The sequence below is a fragment of the Athene cunicularia genome, assembly GCF_003259725.1.
Source record: "Athene cunicularia isolate RWA chromosome 4 unlocalized genomic scaffold, athCun1 chr4_part1, whole genome shotgun sequence".
Lineage (NCBI taxonomy): Eukaryota > Metazoa > Chordata > Aves > Strigiformes > Strigidae > Athene > Athene cunicularia.
Window position 1 is genome coordinate 29,222,992 of NW_020799098.1, and position 20,032 is coordinate 29,243,023.

General features: G+C 41.5%; 1 protein-coding gene across 2 annotated transcripts in view; it reads left to right on the forward strand.

Annotated features, from left to right (window-relative positions):
• Nucleotides 1–723: 723 nt before the first annotated feature.
• Nucleotides 724–20,032, forward strand: part of PDGFRA (platelet derived growth factor receptor alpha) — a 28,016-nt gene continuing 8,707 nt past the window's right edge. The window contains exons 1-16 of one of the 2 annotated variants that reach the window (XM_026847334.1): nt 724–784; nt 2,194–2,508; nt 4,973–5,236; nt 5,884–6,014; nt 7,362–7,533; nt 7,637–7,826; nt 8,358–8,473; nt 8,959–9,085; nt 10,054–10,247; nt 10,703–10,797; nt 10,908–11,040; nt 15,117–15,221; nt 15,930–16,040; nt 16,325–16,478; nt 17,997–18,163; nt 19,306–19,424. In XM_026847334.1, coding sequence (XP_026703135.1) covers nt 736–784; nt 2,194–2,508; nt 4,973–5,236; nt 5,884–6,014; nt 7,362–7,533; nt 7,637–7,826; nt 8,358–8,473; nt 8,959–9,085; nt 10,054–10,247; nt 10,703–10,797; nt 10,908–11,040; nt 15,117–15,221; nt 15,930–16,040; nt 16,325–16,478; nt 17,997–18,163; nt 19,306–19,424 — 2,442 coding nt within the window. In that variant the 5' untranslated portion in view covers nt 724–735. The remainder of the gene's footprint in view (nt 785–2,193; nt 2,509–4,972; nt 5,237–5,883; nt 6,015–7,361; nt 7,534–7,636; nt 7,827–8,357; nt 8,474–8,958; nt 9,086–10,053; nt 10,248–10,702; nt 10,798–10,907; nt 11,041–15,116; nt 15,222–15,929; nt 16,041–16,324; nt 16,479–17,996; nt 18,164–19,305; nt 19,425–20,032) is intronic. The other variant, XM_026847335.1, reaches the window with a different exon arrangement.

Here is a 20,032-nt window from a genome sequence, read left to right on the forward strand (position 1 = left end):
ATTACTGCATGTGATCTATGACTCTCCACACTGTTGGGGAGAAGAGATGCTTTGAGAATGGCAACGCTGGCCTACAGCCTGTCATGGATTTATTCCATTAGAAAATTTCAGCATATGTTTTAAATAGCCTGTCTCTCGATCAAGGGAATTCTTGCTAAATAAGCAATAAACACTATTGTATTGCATTGTATTCAGTAAGCTATATATATGCATATGTACAATGGCAAAACAAAAATATCATCCAGGATTGTACTATTTGTAATAAAAGTAGCTTTAAAATATGCTTTTTCTCCCATAAAAGCTGCTTGCAGCTAAAAGGTCAGAACTCACTGCATAAAACCATTGCATTCTCACTGATGCCTGTGAGGGTACCCTCTGTGCATGGTGTTTCTGTGGGGTCAGTCCCGGAGGCAGCAGTGGGCAGCAGAGCTGCTTGCAGGCTGTTTGAAAGGAGTGTGTGCCAGGACTTGACTTCTTACACTGCCAGTGGAGAGGAGGGTTTATGGTGCCTTAGCTGTATTCCCCATGCAGGTGATGTAGTCCCGTATACCTCGTGGGAGGTGGTGACATGAGTCCCAGTGGGCTGCAGGTGCGAGGTGGGGTCCCTGGCCCTGGCACTGTGCCAGAAAGATGTGCTAGGGCACTGCAGGAGAGGGGTCCTGCAAACTCTCATACCGTTGTCAGTCCATTAACTGTCTCCTTCACACCTTCTTTCTTTTTCAGTTGTTGGTAGATATGGGTACTTCTCCCCGGATGTTCCTGATCCTGGGATGTTTTCTCACAGGTAATGTTCCTCAGTCCTCTAAGCCTCTCCACCCCTATTCCTTTCTAAATCCACATTTAAGCTTGCTTTCATTCTGCCCATGACAACAAATGCCAAATAGTTGCCAGCTGACTACAGACTCAGTTTTTCTGCCCTTCCCTCTGGTAAGCTAAGACCTACCAAGAAGTCAGTACTTCTGCTGGCCTGTGATGGCCACTTTGGCACCCCTACAGCTGCTGTAACCTCCCGCCTGGGCTGTCTGCCTGTGCAGGGAAAGTGAGCCTACTTACCTCCAGCTGTCCCAGCCCTGCCCTGCTGGGGTTTCTCCAGCAGCGTGGTGCAGGCAAGGCTGCCTGTGTGGGCTCCCCATGTCCTCCCACGCCACACCACCTAACCACACTTGCCGGGGCTGCCTGCCGAGCCTCCCAACATCTGCTGAGTGAATGGTGCTGGGAGGGGAGGGCAGGGTTTGCCACAGGGTGCCAAATATAGAAAGGGCCCATAGACTGAGCTAACATGTGCAGGAGTGAGAAACTGGTTTCAAAGACAGTCTGGATTCCTGTTGCTGGTTTATTGCACAGAGCCCACTTACACGTCATGGGCCTAAGTGCTTGTTTACTGTTCACTACTTTATCCGTTTTGTGCAGGTCATTTGATAGGCTGAAACAGCCAATCTGTTTTCCTGGTGAATTCCCCGTTGTTCTAGGGTGTGGATCCTCTAATTTTCCTTCTGGGAGTTGGATCTGCACAAGGCCACCTACAATTTACCTAGACTTGCAAATCTGAGCCTGTAACTGGAGACTGCATCTGCAAACCAGTGACATCTACAACATCTAGTTCAGCGAATTATAGTTTTATTTGGCTATAAACCTTCCGTACATTTTGGCTAGAGGTAGACCTGATGCACGAATTTTCAGTCTAAGCCCCTGCTCTGGCCCTTTGCAAAAACAGAAGACAGATGTAAAATGCAGGTGTTGGTCTTGGGAAGTGGTTTCTAACTTTCAGTTGTGAGCTTACTCAAAGGCTGACAGAACTGCTGGTTTCCTGCCCATTGCTGTAAGGAGCTGTAAGATGCCCATGACCCAGCAGACAGGGTGTGGGTTTCACTGGTCTGCAGCAGAGCCTTCCCCACACTTGGGTCTGGGAAGTTGAGGTGTGGATTTGGAGACATCTCTAACTTCACCTCTGTCTTTCACCTCTTGATTTGACAAATAGAAGTCAGCAAGCAAACGCTTAGCATTTCAAAGGGAAGCCGTTTGCCATTCATTGAGCAAAGCTCTGGCTTTCAAGGAGAGCAAATTTCCTGGGACATCATTATGTCTGAAATAGTCAGAAAAACAGCTGCTCTGGATCCACTCTGCTTTATTTCACATCCCTGTGCTGAGACTGTTCTGTGTGTTCATATGTTATTTATTGATGTCTTTCTGCAGGACCGTTCCTAACATTTTGCCAGCTTCCTCTGCCGACTATTGTTCCTAATAGGAATGAAATGGTGGTACAGCTGAATTCCAATTTCACACTCAGATGCTCTGGAGACAGCGAAGTGAGCTGGCAGTACCCAGTGACCGAGGGAAGCCACAGGATAGACATTAGACATGAAGAAAACAACAGTGGCCTTTTCGTGACAGTGCTCGAAGTACGAAATGCCTCAGCTGCTCATACGGGCTTGTATGTTTGCTATTATAACCACACTCAAGTGGAGGATGGGGAAGTGGAAGGGAAGGACATCTACATCTATGTGCCTGGTAAGTGGGGGATGCCATGCCACAGCCGTACCCAGAGGTTTGGATGGGAGACCTGAACTGTGGATATTCAGAAGAGGCATATTGCTGGTGACAGTTTGCTGTCAGAGGAAGATAAATTACTCTGGGGCCATTTCCTAATGTGTAAATCAAGACCATTCCCTGTGAGTCTATGGATATGTTCTTCTTTCAGTTGGTTTTAACTTTTTTGGTACAAGTTTTAGTTCTCAAGATGAGGGATGAATTTGCAACTTCAGAGCTGAGGTCTTCTGACCGCCAGGGGCTGGGTGGTAGACCTTGCTGGCCAGGTCAGCTCAGCTGTCGGAGTATGTCCAGCCTTCAGGTTTTCCTGGCCCCCAAGTGGAGATTAACATCAATGCCAGTCCTTTCAGCAGTGACTTGGGTGGATGTTTTGGGATGTGCACTGTTGAAACCAATGTCATGTCACACTAAAGACTTTGCCAGATGAGGAAGGCCATATCTCATTTTTAACCTGAATTAAGCATGAACTGAAAACTGGAAAAAGCTCCTGTGTGCACAGGGCCTGGTAAACATAAAGCAAGAGAGATGTCTTGGGGGTGGCTGCCACAAGGGAGGGTCAAATAAGAAAGGTTCTTGCTGGCCAGTCTGACACAAGATTAAAAATAAGGTGCTACCATGAAGTGCCCTGTAATTTTCAAAGCAAACACAGCCTTCCCAGACCCTGCGCTACCTTTCTCTTTGGTGGTAGAAAACCTGTTGGACCCAGAAAAAATAGCATCCATTCTTTCTGGAAGTATCTATTCCCAGCTTTGCCCTCCGACCCCCTTGTTCCAACTGGAAATCTGTTTAAAGACTTTCCACATTATCCATGGGATGAAGATCTTTATTGTCATAGCTGAGATAGGCACCAGAAGCTGAGACACAACTGACTGCCTTTGTAAAGTCCTGTCTGGATGTTTCTTCAGCGTTGGCTGGGTTCAGGGGATGAGTGGTACAACTGCAGGGCCAGGAAGATCAAATCAGTAGATTTGTAGTAAATATTTAGAACAGGAAACAAAAGAGAGAAGACATTGCAAATCATCCTGCAAAACTGCAAGGGAGACTGTGGAAGTGGAAAAAGTAGGGAAGAAAAAAACGGGACTTGTTTTAATGGCTCTTTTGCAGTGGTATTAAGATTTTGCAGTTCACGATGTGTGATTCAAGGACACTGATTCTTCCAAGACTTTTTCTCCATTTCCCACAACAAATGTAAAGCGTTTGCTTTCATTCTTGAAGCAAGATGTTTCAGCAGAGGCTGCAGGCGTTGGCACATGTATCTCAATTTTCAAACACCCTTAACCAAATCATCAGAAGATGTTGTTGGTGTTAAGCAGTCTTCTAACTCACTCAGTGAAGGAATATAAAGGCAAGAGATGTAAGATTTCTTCAAGAGGGTTTTTTGGTTTGGTTTTTAAAAGCCTCTAGACATCAGCCTACCAGATTTGCAGGGCAGAGACACCCTGTAATTTTTTCCACTTGCTAACCATCAAGATGTCATAAATGCAGAAACATATCCTTTTCTCCAAATTACAGAGAATGTTTCTGTTTCCACTATAAACTTTGTCTTTACAATTGTTTTTCCTGCAGTGAATTAGGAGGGCAATGGGTGGCAGCAACCCTCTTTAGCCAAGGAGGATTACGTTGAGACTTCACACAATATCCTATTTTCACTAACAGCACACAGAAACCCAAACTAGGTGAATCCCATTTCTGTTTTAAATTACAGTGGGAAAATGAATACATGGAGTTGGCAACGTCTTTGGGATGGAGTGCTGTGTTTGGAATATTTCTACAAAGAGCCTGCCAGTGCAGCAGAAAGTCTATTGTTGGAGGGATTTGGATTGCTATTTATTAAATTTTATTGTAAAGCTTTGCACAGAAGCTTCAGGCTAGTGGGGATTATTTGTTTATTCCAAATGGCCAAATGGAGATAATTTGAGGGCTATGCTTCTTAAGCTGGCTATGTTATGCAATTATGTTTTAAACTCAGACTTTGGATTGGCTGGGTAGGAAATTTGGCATGGTTTTTGTTGACTTTAAAAGAAGTAAAACTACCAGGTGTTTGTTTGCTTTTTCTGGTGGAATACCATTATTTTGAAAACCACATGCTGTGACCATAATTAACTATGTCTCATAACTGTAACGTTGGACATGTTAGAAATGCAAGAAGATAAGTACCTTGAACTATTTTTGATGAAATGTGGCTTTAATGTGTTCGACATAAACAACATGAAACTGATTTCTACTTTTTTACATGGAAAGGGTTTGAATTTTTTTTTATTTTTATTTTTTGATTTTTGTATCATGCAATCTCTGAAAAAGTGGGGTAATATACTGTACTAGTTTCAGTTACAATCTGTAAGTGGTCATTGGACTTACTACATTGGACTTGTACATGGACTTACTACAAACAAGACAGTGTAAAATTACCTCTTCTTTTTTACAGACCCAGACATGCCTTTTGTTCCTTCTATACCAGAAGACCAGTTCATCCTAGTAGAAGAAGGTGATCCCACCATTATCCCTTGTCGGACGAGTCACCCAAATGCTCAAGTGACTTTAATTAACAGTTTAGACAAGGCTGTCTATGCTTTCTATGACAGCAAACAAGGCTTCATAGGGAATTTCCCTGCGGGCTCATATACATGCAGAACAACGGTTAAAGGTGTGGAGTTCAAGTCTGACGAGTTCCTCATCTATATTTTAAGAGGTATTTATTTCTGTTCATTTAAAAAAAAAAAAAAGTGAGAATGTTCAGCCCAGTTCTTTCCTCACACTGTAAGAGTCATGTTAGCACCAGCATCACAGTTATATCAGATATTTCACCAAGGATGAGCTCCTTGCTCCTCTGGCAGTGTTGCCAGGTACTTAGTTGCTGGTTTACTTAGCAGTTGCACACAGCTTTGATGAGAATAAAGCTCCTTAACTTTATCTCCTCTCCCAAATGGTTGCAAGAAAAATCTTCCATAATCCATCTATTTTCATCCTGTTTGCTGAAATGGAACGTAACTTAAAGGACTGGTGTTTCCCTGTGGCTTCAAACCTTAGGTCTTTGGGTAGTCGGAAAAACAACATGATTAAAATATTTTGAAAACAAGGTTTTTATTGGCCAAAAAGAGATTTTCAAAGACAGTCACTGATTTGAATTGAAATTGAAATTGAATTGAATTCAGTGTTTGTACACTTCATGCTTTAAATACAAATCATTTATATCAGTATACATCAGCAGCACTTTCACAGAATTTTCTAGGTAATTCCTCAGTAAAGGAAGTGAAATGGAAATCTCCCCCTGAAATTGCACCTTGTGAAAATTGCGTGCTTTTAAAAACTAAATCTGTGTGCTCTCTCTTCTCTTAGCTACTTCACAGCTGCCGGTTGAAATTGAAGCTCTTAAAACTGTCTACAAAACAGGCGAGACCATCGTAGTAACTTGTGTGGTCTTTGACAATGAGGTGGTTAATTTACAGTGGAATTATCCTGGGAAAGTGGTAAATCTCTCTCTCTTTTTGTTGTTGTTGTTTGAATGTTTGTAGTTACTTATTGGGGAAGAAGGTGGGGTTGTAAAATATTTTTCTCTTCTCTGAATGGGGACAGCTGAGGCGAGAAAACAAAGTAATTTCTTTTATGTTTAGTTTATCACAAAAGACAGACCGTCCCAAAAGTTAGAGTTTGGTGTCAGTAAGTATGCAAAGCATGAGAAGAAGGTGAGGTATGATTAGGAGTTCATCCTCTGAGGGAGGAATGCTGTCTCTCAGGTCTTGCCCTGATTCAAAAAAATAAATGTGGAAATAGGAAGATCTAGGAATGTGTTGGACATCTGCACAGAGCTCTGCTGCTGAAGGTCTGAACCTCTAAAACAGGTCTCTTAAACTCTGGGTTCTTGGGCATAATAAAGGACGATGAAGAATCAAGTCCATAGTCTTAATTGTTCCTCATTATGCAGGTGTAAATTAAAATGACTCTTACACTCACTAATGAGAAATGTCTAGTAAAAAAAAGCACTTAAAACTTTTGGAGAATCTTAGAAATTTTCAAACTGGTGTAACATCCTTCTGCAGTGAAAATTATTATTCAGTGAAACTTGGTTAGAACTAGTCTCGGCCAAGGGAGAATTTCAGAGTATCCCATGTAAAAAGGCTAGGCACTGAAGGAATGGAGTAGTTGAAGTGTACTTAGTTGTGATCCCAAATCCCAGCTTTTATTTAAGTTAGGAGTGCAAGAGGAAAACTGATTTGTTGTATTTTCCATGTTACACATCATCATCTCTGCAATATGCCACCTTTCAAAACTAGCCCAAGCATATCTTTTGTTCCAGCCTCTCATGGTAACATGGTCTACAATTCTCATCATCCTTTTATTTGCAGGAGTCTTCTTGACTAAAATTATTCTTGTTTTGAGAGCAGGCAGAACATAGCATCTAGCAACTGGTTACTTTTTGAATGATGGATGGGATAAAAATTCACCCTCCTTCATGGGAATTGAACAAAGAAAAGTCAAATGGCTTTTATGTCTGAGAATAAGGTAGCACATAAGCAGTAAAATGCTCTTTCAGGCTGCTCACTCAAATTTTGAATGATATTTGTTTTAAGTGAACAAAATATGAACTCTCAGCCTCCTCACCCTTCTGTGTTTGCTGCCACAAGGGTGTATTTTTACAGACACATCTTTTGTGCCTGTGGCTGAAAAATACATCTCTGACTGAGTAAACAGGTCTTCTACCATAGACGATTTAGATGGTTGCTCTCACTCCGTAGTATCATAGATTCTCAGTGGTTTTCTTTCAGCTCAGTTACTTAAGTAAGGTTTTTTTTTTTTTCCCCTCCTTCAAACTACAGAAAGAAAAAGGTCTGATAAAACTTGATGATATCAAGGTCCCATCGCAGAAGCTGGTTTACACTCTGACCATTCCCGAGGCATCAGTGAAAGACACAGGGGATTATGAATGTACAGCTCGACATGCAACCAAGGAGGTTAAGGAAAATAAGAAAGTAGTCATTACAGTTCATGGTATAGTCTGATTTTAGTATCCAAAAATTATTAACACATTGGAAAACACCATTCTTGAAAAAAACTGCACAGTGTTGTTTACTCCAGGCTTTTTCATTTACAGAGAAAGGCTTTGTTCACCTGGAGCCTCAGTTTAGCCCTCTGGAAGCTGTCAATCTACATGAAGTCAAAAACTTTGTGGTTGATGTGCAGGCATACCCAGCACCAAAAATGTACTGGTTGAAGGATAACGTGACTCTGATTGAAAATCTTACTGAGATTGTTACTAGTTCCAGCAGACTCCAGGAGACAAGGTAAAAATATTCTTCTGACCCTTATTTTGCCATGTTGATTTGAGTTTCTCCCCCAGAAACCTGGACATTGCTCCAGTTCTCGTTTTCCACCTCAGTTTGTTGTTTCTTCCTCAGTGGCATTTAACAATAATTAATTTGTTTTCTACTCTGAAGGGTGATGCCTAATCTGCCTCTCCTTATTCCCTCCTTAACATCAGTCTCTCCAAACCATAGAAATTTTGATTTCTGAGCACTAAACCTCTTCTGTCCCTCCAACATGTCTCCACACCAATAATTTCTAGCTGTGTTCAGTAATACCAGGGGCTTTGTCAGATCCCTGCAGACTATAACTATGTCCACTTGTTTCTCAGTTGTATGTTGGTAGTCATTTACTGCTTGAGTAATGGCTTTAGTTAAAGGCATGCTAGAAATGCTAAATGTCACTACATTATAATCTGTACGTACCCAGATTACATGCTGCACCAAAGTGAATATTTTTTTTTTTTTTAATGCCTGCTTTAAAAACACAAACAAAACATCTAATTTCTGCAGGTTTCAGAGTATATTAAAATTGATCCGGGCCAAGGAGGAAGACAGTGGATACTATACTTTGGTTGCTGAAAATGAAGATGAGATTAAAAGATACACCTTCTCCTTGCTAATACAAGGTAAGGACCCACAAATCCTTGCCCACCAGAACTGATGACACACAGCAAAGATTTGATCCACTTACACATTGGATTGCCTGGAGTATGGAGATAAGAAAGGCTTGAACTGGGGTGCCTGGAGGAGTGCGTGCATGCTGAGTCCTTGGAGCTCTCCTAGGCTGATCCTGGCTTTCACTTCTGCACTGGCCTTGAGCCAAAAAGAAACTTTATCCTCCTGCCTAAGTTATTCCAGCTGACAGCGGGGACGATAGCTCATTTGCTATGACATGAGGACGTGGCATAACCGCAGCACTTCCTTTTCTATGCCTCTAGCCTAGGATCTGCTCTGTCCTATAGGAGATAAGGACCTCCTGGACAAGTCTGGGTCTCTAGCTGTTGCTTAAACTGTTGGCCAAACAACACCTGTCCTACTTTATTTGAAATTTCAGACTTTTCTTTGTGTAGACCCTGATGAATATTTTAACAAACTCCTGACTCCTTCTCAGTTCCAGCCTTGATCTTAGACCTTGTGGATGATCACCATGGCTCTGCAGGTGGGCAGACAGTGAGGTGCTTGGCGGAGGGGACCCCACTTCCTGATGTGGAATGGCTGGTTTGCAAGGACATTAAGAAGTAAGAGGAGTGGGTTCTTTCTTATATAAAATATAACTTGTTCTGTCCTTGATTAGCTTAACATATTTAGTTACTGTACCACGTTTTCCTCGTCAAGGACCAGTAAACTCTAGATCATTTTTTTATTTTTAGAGGCACGTTTTTTATATTTCAAGAGAAGTTGTCAGTGCCCTTCCTATTGCATCCTGTAGGAAAAGACACAATGCATTAATTCAGGAGGTTTCTCTCATAAAAGCTTTGTGTTGAACAAGTGAACTCAGCGGATTTCACAGTCCTGGTTTGAGTAAGGATCTTGAGAAGCAGCTGTCCCTCCATTCAAGGAGTTCTTATTTCACACATAATTCAGTCTGCCTCATGAACACTCCTGTGTGCTTCTAAATTTTCACTTGTAATTATTTCCCTGTTAATTATAATTTTCACCTGCAAAATATTTTAAACATGTGGAGTAATTACTCACATTTTTGCTAGTTCTAGACTGGGTCTTTCTGTGACTACTGAGAGACTCTTTTACCTTGGGAGGTTATCACCAGGAAGAGGGAGACCATGCATGGAAGAAGGTTAGGAGCCCTGGGCACCTCTCAGCTGTGTTCTGCTCTCATTGTGCTAAGACCTTCTACTGCCTGGTGGGATGATTGTCCTCCTAGCCCTGCCACTGAAAGCCTTGTACAGCACTAAGGATTCAGAGAAAAACAGAGATTCATCCAGTACTGTAACTCTATGGAAAACATAGCGACACCAAGGTCTATCTATACCAGACCTGCTTGGCTGCATTGTCAGGCCACCAAAGCACCAAAGGATCAGAAGACAAATTATTCTGAGGGAAGAAAGATGCAAGCTTAAGCATTTCTGGTCTTTGAAAGGATCATTGTCAGAAGAAAGTTATAGGGAAAGGTGATTCTTGTTCTGTTTACTCCTCTTTATCCATACCTATGCCCAAGGCCTATTTCCCCTGTTGTTCTTCACTGCAGGTGTAGCAATGACACCTCATGGACTCTTTTGACTAACAATATCTCAGATATACACATGGAAGCCCACCTGGATGAGAAAAACATGGTAGAAAGCCAGGTGACCTTCCAGAAGGTAGAGGAAACCCTGGCTGTGAGATGCGTGGCAAGGAATGATCTTGGTGCTGTCACTCGGGAACTGAAGCTTGTGGCTCCCAGTAAGTTTTTTGTCCTTCTGAGAATTTACAGCAGCCAGTTTGTCTCCTCTCAACACACCCCATTTCAGTCTTAATAGCTAACAATATGAATTTTTGCAGACAAAAATAAATGAATTTTTTTTTTTTCTACCCTGGGACATCTGAGGATGTGGCATTCTACAGGTCTTTATGGTGCATCTGTTTTTTGCTTATTATGTGGTTCTATGATTCATTTTATCATTTTATGGCCACTGGCTATGGGATGTTCTTCTAGACATTCATTGCATTTGGTTTTGAAACAGGAAGGCAAAGCAGCTCAGGGCTTGGAAAGACTTTACAGTCACCAGCCTCAGGAACTGCTCCTGCCACATCTGCAGGACACGGGAACTGCGTGGTAGGGGAGGTGGGTGTTTTATGTGTGTGTCATGTTCCTCGTGGCTCAGGAGAAAAATATGGTCTGTATTTTTACTCCACAGCCCTGCGATCAGAACTGACAGTGGCTGCTGCAGTCTTAGTGCTGTTAGTGATTGTGATAATTTCACTGATTGTCCTGGTCATCATATGGAAACAGGTAATGTAGAAGAGCATTTTGGTTTGGAAGCTGAGCTTTGCTGGGTTTTGATCTGCTTTGAAGTCAGGCACAGGACTAATGGTTGCTTTTGCATTCAATGTGCTTTGCAGAAGCCGAGGTATGAGATAAGATGGAGAGTCATTGAGTCTATTAGCCCTGACGGCCATGAATACATTTATGTGGACCCAATGCAACTGCCTTACGACTCCAGATGGGAGTTTCCTCGAGATGGGTTAGTGCTTGGTAAGTTTCCTCTAAGGGACTAATCTCATCCTTCTCTGGGGACAAGGATGATTAAGGACAATTCTGAGGTTTCTGCTACCAGGATTTGCCTATGTAAGTTATGGCCATGAAGTCGCCATGAGCCTCTCTGTACCTGTCTGTTCTCCTCAGTTCTCCTGCACCCTCCTCTTCTCTGACAGTGGTGTCAGTCTTGAGGTCCTTGTTTTAGTCTCCTGTGCCTCTGTTCCAGCTCTCCCCCAGATGCCCCATGTGCAGTGCTGACCTCCATGACTTAGGGGGTCTCTCACAGCGTTAAATACCCTCTTCAACACTCACTTCTGCTGAGCACCCCCAAGAAGTGCATCGGTGTTTTTTTATTTACAAGACATTTATATACTTATGTGCAGAGGTCAAGGGTAATCTGCAAGTAGTTATGTAGTTTTATTAAAAATATTTTTTAAATTATTAATCCACACTGTGCACAATCCATACTGAGTAACTGCATAACTTATTTTTGTGGCTACTGTCCTTCTTCCTTCCCCTTCTGCTTCCTTGCTTTGTTATTCCTGCATTGGGGTTCATATGGAATGCTGTTGTAGTTACTTCTTCAAGTCTGGCCAAATCTGACATTTATGTCAATTGAAAGTGTAATGATTATAGACAATTTTAATATTCTATCCAGATAGATAGAGGTACCTTTTTTTTTGGCAGTATCTGTGCACCAAGTTGTATCACAAAATACAGGAGAAGATGAAATATGGTTTTTGTCTGATATATTTTAAGAAACATACTCCCATGGTGTAGCTATTCTTCCCCATCATGGAGAAAAGATGGTGTTAATTCTTGAAAGAAGCAGCAAAAGTATTTCTGGTTCAGGAATGAAGTCCTTTAATTCATGTTGCTAATTGAAAACTAGCGAAGGATGGCTGTTTAATGAATTATTTTATTACAACCCAGACTTTAATTACATGCTTAAATAGGATCTGTCAGATCTGAGTTGTTAACAGACCACCACTGTGACTTTGCCTCTGAGTCATGAGCACCAGCCTATTTCGGTGCCCTCCTGTTTACAAGTATATTCAGGATAGTCAGTGCTTTAAAAACTAATGCTACATGTCCTTTTAGTGATCTGGATTGCACAAGCATTCTTCTTGACACAGCTAACATTTACCTGCTGGCAGTTTTGCCATACGAAATGCTTGCTGGTGTAGAGTTATTTTGTTTCTGGGGCTGATAATTTTGGTTTGTGCGGGTTTTTTCTTATTGAAGTGGGTGATGACAGCAAAGCAATTACACCTTTAGCTTGGAGAGGCCCTGAAACAGGATACAAACCAATTTTGGCTCAGCCAGATGAGCATTTCCCATCCTAGCTGTGTAAGCCAGCTGGCATTTATTTGTTTTTCTAACTAGTAGTGCCTGGAGTGCAGTGCTGCATTAAATGCCAATTCTGAACATTGGCTGGATGGAGCTTCAGTTGATAAATTTGGGTTACACTGCAAATTTCCCTTTGCTATCACCCCTCCAGAATGTACGTAGTGTGCTGCTGTTTAAAGCATTCAGCAACCAGCACAAGACTGGGAGATGCATAACAAATGAGAAATGTGATAATGCAGTGAGCCGTTTGAACGCCACTGCTTTCACCTGGCTTTACTGAGAAGTGCCGAGGTCCCAGCAGGACCCAGACCTCCTCCTTCGGCTGGCAGAGGGCAGGGCCTTTTGAGGAAGGAATCTGAGTGCTGCTGTTTCTCAGGATCTTGGGGTGGCTGAGAGAAGTGGCAGAATTGCTCCTACCACTTCCCAGCAGGCCACCCATTTGTTGTGGTGGCCTTAATAAAATTAAATGCTGCTCTGACCCATCCCCATTTGCAAAAGGCAAGTTAAGATTCAAGTCTCACAGCATCTAGGGATGTGGTATCTAATTTCTCATGAGTTTGGAAACTGGATGTAGATTTTAAAGATTGTCATCTGTTTGGCTTATGATATAAACCAAGAGAGTTATGGTTTAATGTGGGGCGGACTGATGATCCCACTTCAGTTTTTAGCTAAAGAAGCATCTGATTGAGAAGGTTGTGTCTGGAACAAATTGACAGACTTCACCTTCATGTTTGTGTCCCCCTGAGCAGAAAAACAGCACCTCTCTGACAGGCTCATGGGATAAGCCCTATGGATGGGTACAGAGGCTAAAATAGCTCTCACTCCCAGGCACCCCAGTTCCTCTCTTTGTTTGAGGAGCCTTGAGCTGCTGCTGTGTCTGCACAGTCCCTCTGTGGTGGAGAAGCAGTGTTGCTCCTCTGGTGAGCAGATCACAGGGTGCCTTTATACTAAGAAAAGTAAAGCACATGCTATAATTTTGGGCTCCACTGAAAGCCTCGACATCAGGAATGTGATGGCATTACAGATGCCTTCAGCTCTTGAGCACTCAGCTCCCACCTGTCTCCAAATTTCAAGTGTAAAACACATGAGGCTTGGGCTACGTCTGCAGAGAGGGCTGAAAAGGGGAAATAGCAGTGATTGCTCCCCACCACTCCGGAAACACTCTCACCGTCTCCACGTGCACCCCAGCTCAGCAGAGGTGATGGAGAGGGAGATGTGCACCTCGTGCTCAGCCAACAATATGGTCTGGGGAGGAATTGGCTTGTGAAGACAAGAAGATCAAGGAGCATCAGCAAATGCCATTGCGTTCTGAAGGGTTGCATCCTGCCATATGGCTCCCAGACCTTCAGTCTGAAAAGTTTCAGGGGCCAAATTTCTGACTCAGGTTGTTTGAATTAGTCTGAAATTTAGTGAGAAGCTTTTTCACATCCTGATTGGGAAGAATAACCTTTGGAGCACAGGAATCTTGAAAAGAAATCACATGGGTTTTATGTGCATGACAAACTACACTGTCATAGTCTTGGAGATGTTCTTCAGTGGTAACTCAGCTAAGTGTTCTTTAACCATTTCTTGTGCTTGTTAATGATGTAGATATCATTTGGCTGGAAATTTTCTTTTAAAACCACGTGTGCAATAAAAGTGAGGGCTGTAGCTAGAGAATAACAAACATATGGCACTGCATGCCAGATACACCTTCACAAGCATAAAAGGCAGCAAGTTCAAACTGCAAACAAATGTCAAAGACATAATGCCATATATCTCCATAGTGAAAGACACTACTTATTCTTTCTGTACTGGAAGTTAAGAAAAGTGACACAAAATAAAATAGAGAGCTGGAATCAGGAGCTCATAAATGTTTGGTTTTTTTTTTTTCACTGAGTAAGCATTGCCTTTATGAACTTGGTTTTCAATACGGAAACTATGAAATATAGTATTTTGGAGTACGTTTGTACAGTTCACATTTCTCTAAAATCTCACCCAATCTGTACACAATTCTTCTGCACACTGTATCCATATCAGGAGACAGGATATGATAATCCAAAATTTTTGTCTAAATTGATTTGTGGGAAGAGTAAAGTGTGTATAAACATTAGCCATTTCATTACAGCACTTGGAAATTTGCAATAAAATTTTTTCAAGCATATGAAGCACACTTGCACATTAAACTTCAGAGAATTTTCCACTCATATGTGATCAACATGTATTTCAGCTTCTTGCAGATCACTAATGGTCCTGACTGTCTATTTCTAAATGTGTTGCTTCAGTCTGTCTTACTGCTAGATGTATCCAGCACTGATATAACAGCCTGTCAATATAGCTAAGGAGTCTAATTGAGAATTTTAAATAAAGGACACAACTGTACTGTAGTCAGGTGCTGACTGAGGCAGAGGTCAGCTTAAACGTAGGAGAATCAATGGTTAGAAAAGATAAAGTGAAGTTTGCAGGGCACGGTAGGAGATGAATTTGAATGAGTTGAGCTCCCACATGCAGATGTGCTCCTGATGTTTGCTTGCTTGTTTATATTTAAGAATTGTACTTAATGACAGCATTTCATATTTGCATTTTATGCTTAACAACAACAGTAATAACAATAATACCAGAGGTCTGGCTAAGTGAGTGTGCTCTTTCCGCACAAGAATCACCACCTGTAGAAGAATGGCAGCAGGAAATGAGGTGAATTGCTCTCACTTTCTGAAATAAATAACACTTTCCCTTTTGTTCAGGTCGAATCCTTGGTTCTGGTGCTTTTGGAAAAGTAGTCGAAGGGACTGCGTATGGATTGAGTCGCTCTCAACCAGTGATGAAAGTAGCTGTGAAAATGCTGAAACGTAAGTTGTCGTGGTTCCATTTCCCAAGGTAGGTAGGGCATGTTCCCACAGGGTTATTTAAGCATTGCTTGTGTATAAATAGATTCTCCATATCTGAAGTTGAAAATGAACTGTTGAATGAATGAAGTTTAAAATTATACTTTAGATTGCTTCATGGTGTTTCAAGACTGAAAGTGTCCAGGCTTCTGAACTCATCCAAAGTTTGATTTTAGCTGTACGGACCCTAGCAGCCACAATAACTCAGCAAGTTCAGAAAAAGATAAAATAATCATGAATGTCTGTGAATAAATGAAAGCTACCCAACAAAGGACAAATAGGCAGGTCTCATGTGAGAATCTTAAGTTCACTGAAGATTTCCCAGTTCATGATTGCTGAGAATGATGCAGTGATTCTAAAGGAACCATGAGGAGCTTGCTTGTGTTGAAATGAACAGCTTGTAAAGTGCCTCTGTGCCACCTGGGCAATCCACTGTACCCCTGGAGAAGAACAAACAGACTGGGTCAGCTACTGAGCTGCATTAAGTGAGTCCTTTATTAGTGATTTGTGACTCCTCTCTAAGTCTTAAGAAAGCCCCTTGTCAAGTAAAGGACCCAGTCTTCTTCAAGACGCCATGGTAGAATGCTCTAATGAGGCAAGCAAAGAGAAATCATTTGTTGTTGTGAAAAAGGTGATTGCTCTCATTGAGTGGCTGGCATGTTTTTTCAACAGCTACAGCTAGATCCAGTGAAAAACAGGCGCTCATGTCTGAACTGAAGATAATGACACATCTTGGCCCCCACCTGAATATTGTGAATCTGCTTGGAGCTTGTACAAAATCAGGTGGGTTTGACTGACAAAATGGAGGTTTGCTATGGAGTCATCATTCACTGTTTAACAAGCACACAAATTAAAAGTAAAGGATCTAACAATAAATATATTCAAACCTACTTGATATTATTTGGTAATAGTTGCAGTCATAACTTAGTAAATAAAAATGTATTAAACCACAATATTTTTTATGCTTTATATTCTATTTTCTATTATTTTTGGAGTGTTTGGTGTTTTGTTTTTTTTTTCTTTTAAAGACCCCACTGATCAATGGATCATTTGCTTTATTTTATCAGGTCCTATTTACATCATCACTGAATACTGTTTTTATGGTGATTTGGTGAACTATCTGCATAAGAACAGGGACAATTTCCTGAACCGACACCCAGAGAAGCCAAAGAAAGATTTGGATATCTTTGGGATGAACCCAGCTGATGAAAGCACAAGAAGGTGGGAAAAAAGGAAAAAAATGTGTGACCTACAACTCAAGGAAATGTCATTACTAACCCTTACTTCATTCCTCTCATTCATTGCTTTAGAGCCCTCCCTAATTCTTTTCATTAGATTTTTATTTCTCAGGTTTCATAGATCTGGGGAGGTTTCAGCACTTTTTGTTCAGTCCCCCTGACATGTCCTAGATCCATGTTTCCCCTGTGTAGAGATGTCTGCAGTCCCAGAACCACCATGGGTTCTCCACAGGCAGAATTGTCTAGGTTGGAAAAGACCTTGAAGATCATCCAGTCCAACCATTAACCTAACACTGACAGTTCCCAACTACACCATATCCCTCAGCGCTATGTCAACCCGACTCTTAAACACCTCCAGGGATGGGGACTCCACCACCTCCCTGGGCAGCCCATTCCAACACCTAACAACCCCTTCTGTAAAGAAATGGTTCCTAATATCCATTCTCAATCTTCCCTGGTGCAACTTGAGGCCATTCCCTGTTGTCCTATCACTTGTTACTTGGTTAAAGAGGCCCATCCCCAGCTCTCTGCAACCTCCTTTCAGGGAGCTGTAGAGGTCAATGAGGTCTCCCCTCAGCCTCCTCCTCTCCAGACTAAACACCCCCAGTTCCCTCAGCCGCTCCTCGTACGACCTGTGCTCCAGACCCTGCACCAGCTGGTCCCAAAGAACATTTCTATTAATAAAGCATGGCCCAGTGTTCCTCTTTCATGTAAAAACATTTTTTTTTGCCTTTACCCACCCAAGTTTTAAAAGTAAAGTGCAACTACCTGGTTTCCTTGTTTCTCTGCTTGGGGTATTTCCACTGTCTAAAATTCCTTCTCTTCAAACATCCTGGCGGAGTTCTCCAAGTTCAAGCACTCTCCTTTATCTACCAATGGCTTAGACAGTCTCAATAGTTCCCTTATAGATAAATTTCATCCCATAGCTTTTCCAGGTGATGGTGGAGGAAGCTTGCCATCATACATTCAGTGATAAAGTCGTGTCATAAAATTAGCCAGAATTTAGAAAGTGAACAGAGATTCCTTAAAAAAAAAATCACTCAGGCAAATAGATCAACTGACTCAGTTGATGGGACAGGCAAGACTGTTCATCTGAGCAGGGGTTAGTTCAGCAGGACTGGATTGATGCAGACTGTTTGGGTGAATATATTACATCTATCATGTGGAATACCTTGAACTAAAAGCTCTAGGTAGTAATATTTGAATTCACTGGGATTTCGGGAATTTAGAATATAGTATATGTTTACATACCTGAGTATTGACAAAAGGATAAGTTTGAAGCATTTGTTTTTGGCTACAGTGATACACAGTAACAGGTACTGATGTGTGATAATACATGGTTATGTTACAATACATGAACTTATCAAGAAGCCACCTCTTATATTTCACAGCAATACAAAACTGTACACCATAGGAGAACTGATAGATCTACAGGATGCTGTGGCAGGGAAGTCATGTGAGAAATCCTAGCTAATACACTTGTATTTTTGTCCAATTTCAGTTATGTGATACTATCATTTGAAAACACTGGAGAATACATGGACATGAAACAAGCTGATACTACTCAGTATGTGCCAATGCTAGAAAGGAAGGAGGGATCTAAATACTCTGATATTCAGAGATCTGTGTATGATCGGCCTGCTTCATATAAGAAGAAATCTATTTCAGGTAATGGTAGAATTGTCCCTTCTGCATACATCATTAATACAAATAATTCTTGCATAAATGCATAGGGGTTTTTTGCCCTCTCTATGGTTGTAAACTACTCAGCTGTGTTCTGCAAGTGTGTGAGTATAAGCTATAAACTAAAAGCTTACGTCTGTGTTCTTTGTTATGCTCTGGGGATATGGGTGCATGCTACTGGAACAGAAGGGGTCCAGTTGTGTATTTGCTTCTATGCTGAAGCGCTGAGCAGCTGTGCTCTGCAATGGGGCTATAGGCACTCTTTGGAGGCAGTGATTTTATCAGTCTTGTAGTTTGCAAGATTTTGAGCAATAGCAATAAATAATAAAACCAGTAATTTATATTGCTCCGTTTTCACTTACATTTCACATTAACTGACACTTAGCAAATGCAGAACACTCCCAAATACTTTCCTGGATTATGTAATGAAGATAATGAATGCATCCCATTCCCTGTCCCTGTTCTCAGAAACTAAATATGCTTTGCTTTAAAAATAGGCACCGCCACTTCTGTCTCTAGCCCTCAGAAACTGAACCATATCCAGTCCCACATTTACAGACTAATGTACTCATATCACGCTCTAGGACAGTCGGGGTAAATGAATCACTGAATTTTGACTGTTTTTTTGCTGACATATTTCATAAAAAAATAAGAACTGTTGCCATAGAATTCCTGACCCTTTCTGCTGGTATTGGATTAGTCCCAGTGAATATTTGCTGGGAAACATAACAGTGTTCAGCAAAAGTAAACGGATAAGAATGTACACGCATGCACAAAAACCTAATGAAGGCACCACCTCTAAATAAATGTTTTTGTACCACACGCTGAGTATTGTAAACAACCTGCATAACACTTCAGTGAGCCTTTTTAACTTCACCTTTTCCTGCAGTTCTCTGGGGAAAAAAATACAGACAGGAGAAAAAACAAAATCTATATTTAATACCGGATGTTTTTAAGAATTCAGTATGTGTCAGTGGCTGATACAGACATTAAGAGTAGTTATTATGAAAAGAATGGTTTGGTCATGGTACTCTGATAAAATCATCATCTCAGAATCATGATACGTGGGAGAAATGGATGCTACTTTCACACTCCACAGCACAAACACAGTTTTCTCTCTTTTTCAATAGAATCAGAAGTCAAAAACCTTCTTTCAGATGACAGTTCGGAGGGCCTCAGCCTACTGGATTTGCTGAGCTTCACCTATCAGGTTGCACGAGGAATGGAATTCTTGGCTTCTAAAAATGTAAGTAAATAAAAAAGTAAGTAAAGGGAAGAAAGTGTAAAAACATCTTCATATGCAACTATGGGTTTCAATTTAGATTCTGAAAACACAACAAAATACAGTACTCTTTTTGGGACTATAGACAGCTGTCCTGGTTCAGCTAGGATAGGGTTAAGTTTCCCCAGCAGAGAGGGGGAAGGGATCTCCAGGTTATTCATACCATGCTGACAGTCAGGTCTGGTGGCAGCAAAGCTTTCCTTTGTGGCTTTAGGCGCAGAAAGCACGCACGGCGGACTGGATGTATCCTTGCGGTATTTCTCTGTATATCTTTTGTCTTGTTTACTGTTATTACTGTTTGTTGATGTTACTATCGCTATTGTTGTTGTTCAGATTGTTTATTACACTGTTGTATTAAATGTCTTCTTATTTTAACTCGGGGTTTGTGCCCTATTTGTGTCCGAGGGTGGGGAGGGACAACAGCAATGTGGTCTCTGGTCCCAGTAGGGCTTAAAACTATCACAACAGCTTTCTTACTTACCTGGCAGCTGAGATCACCATAGTTGGAAAAATCAAAGCAGTAATCAGTCCTCTTCTGTTGCAGCCCACAACATTCATGGAGTCAGGGTGTC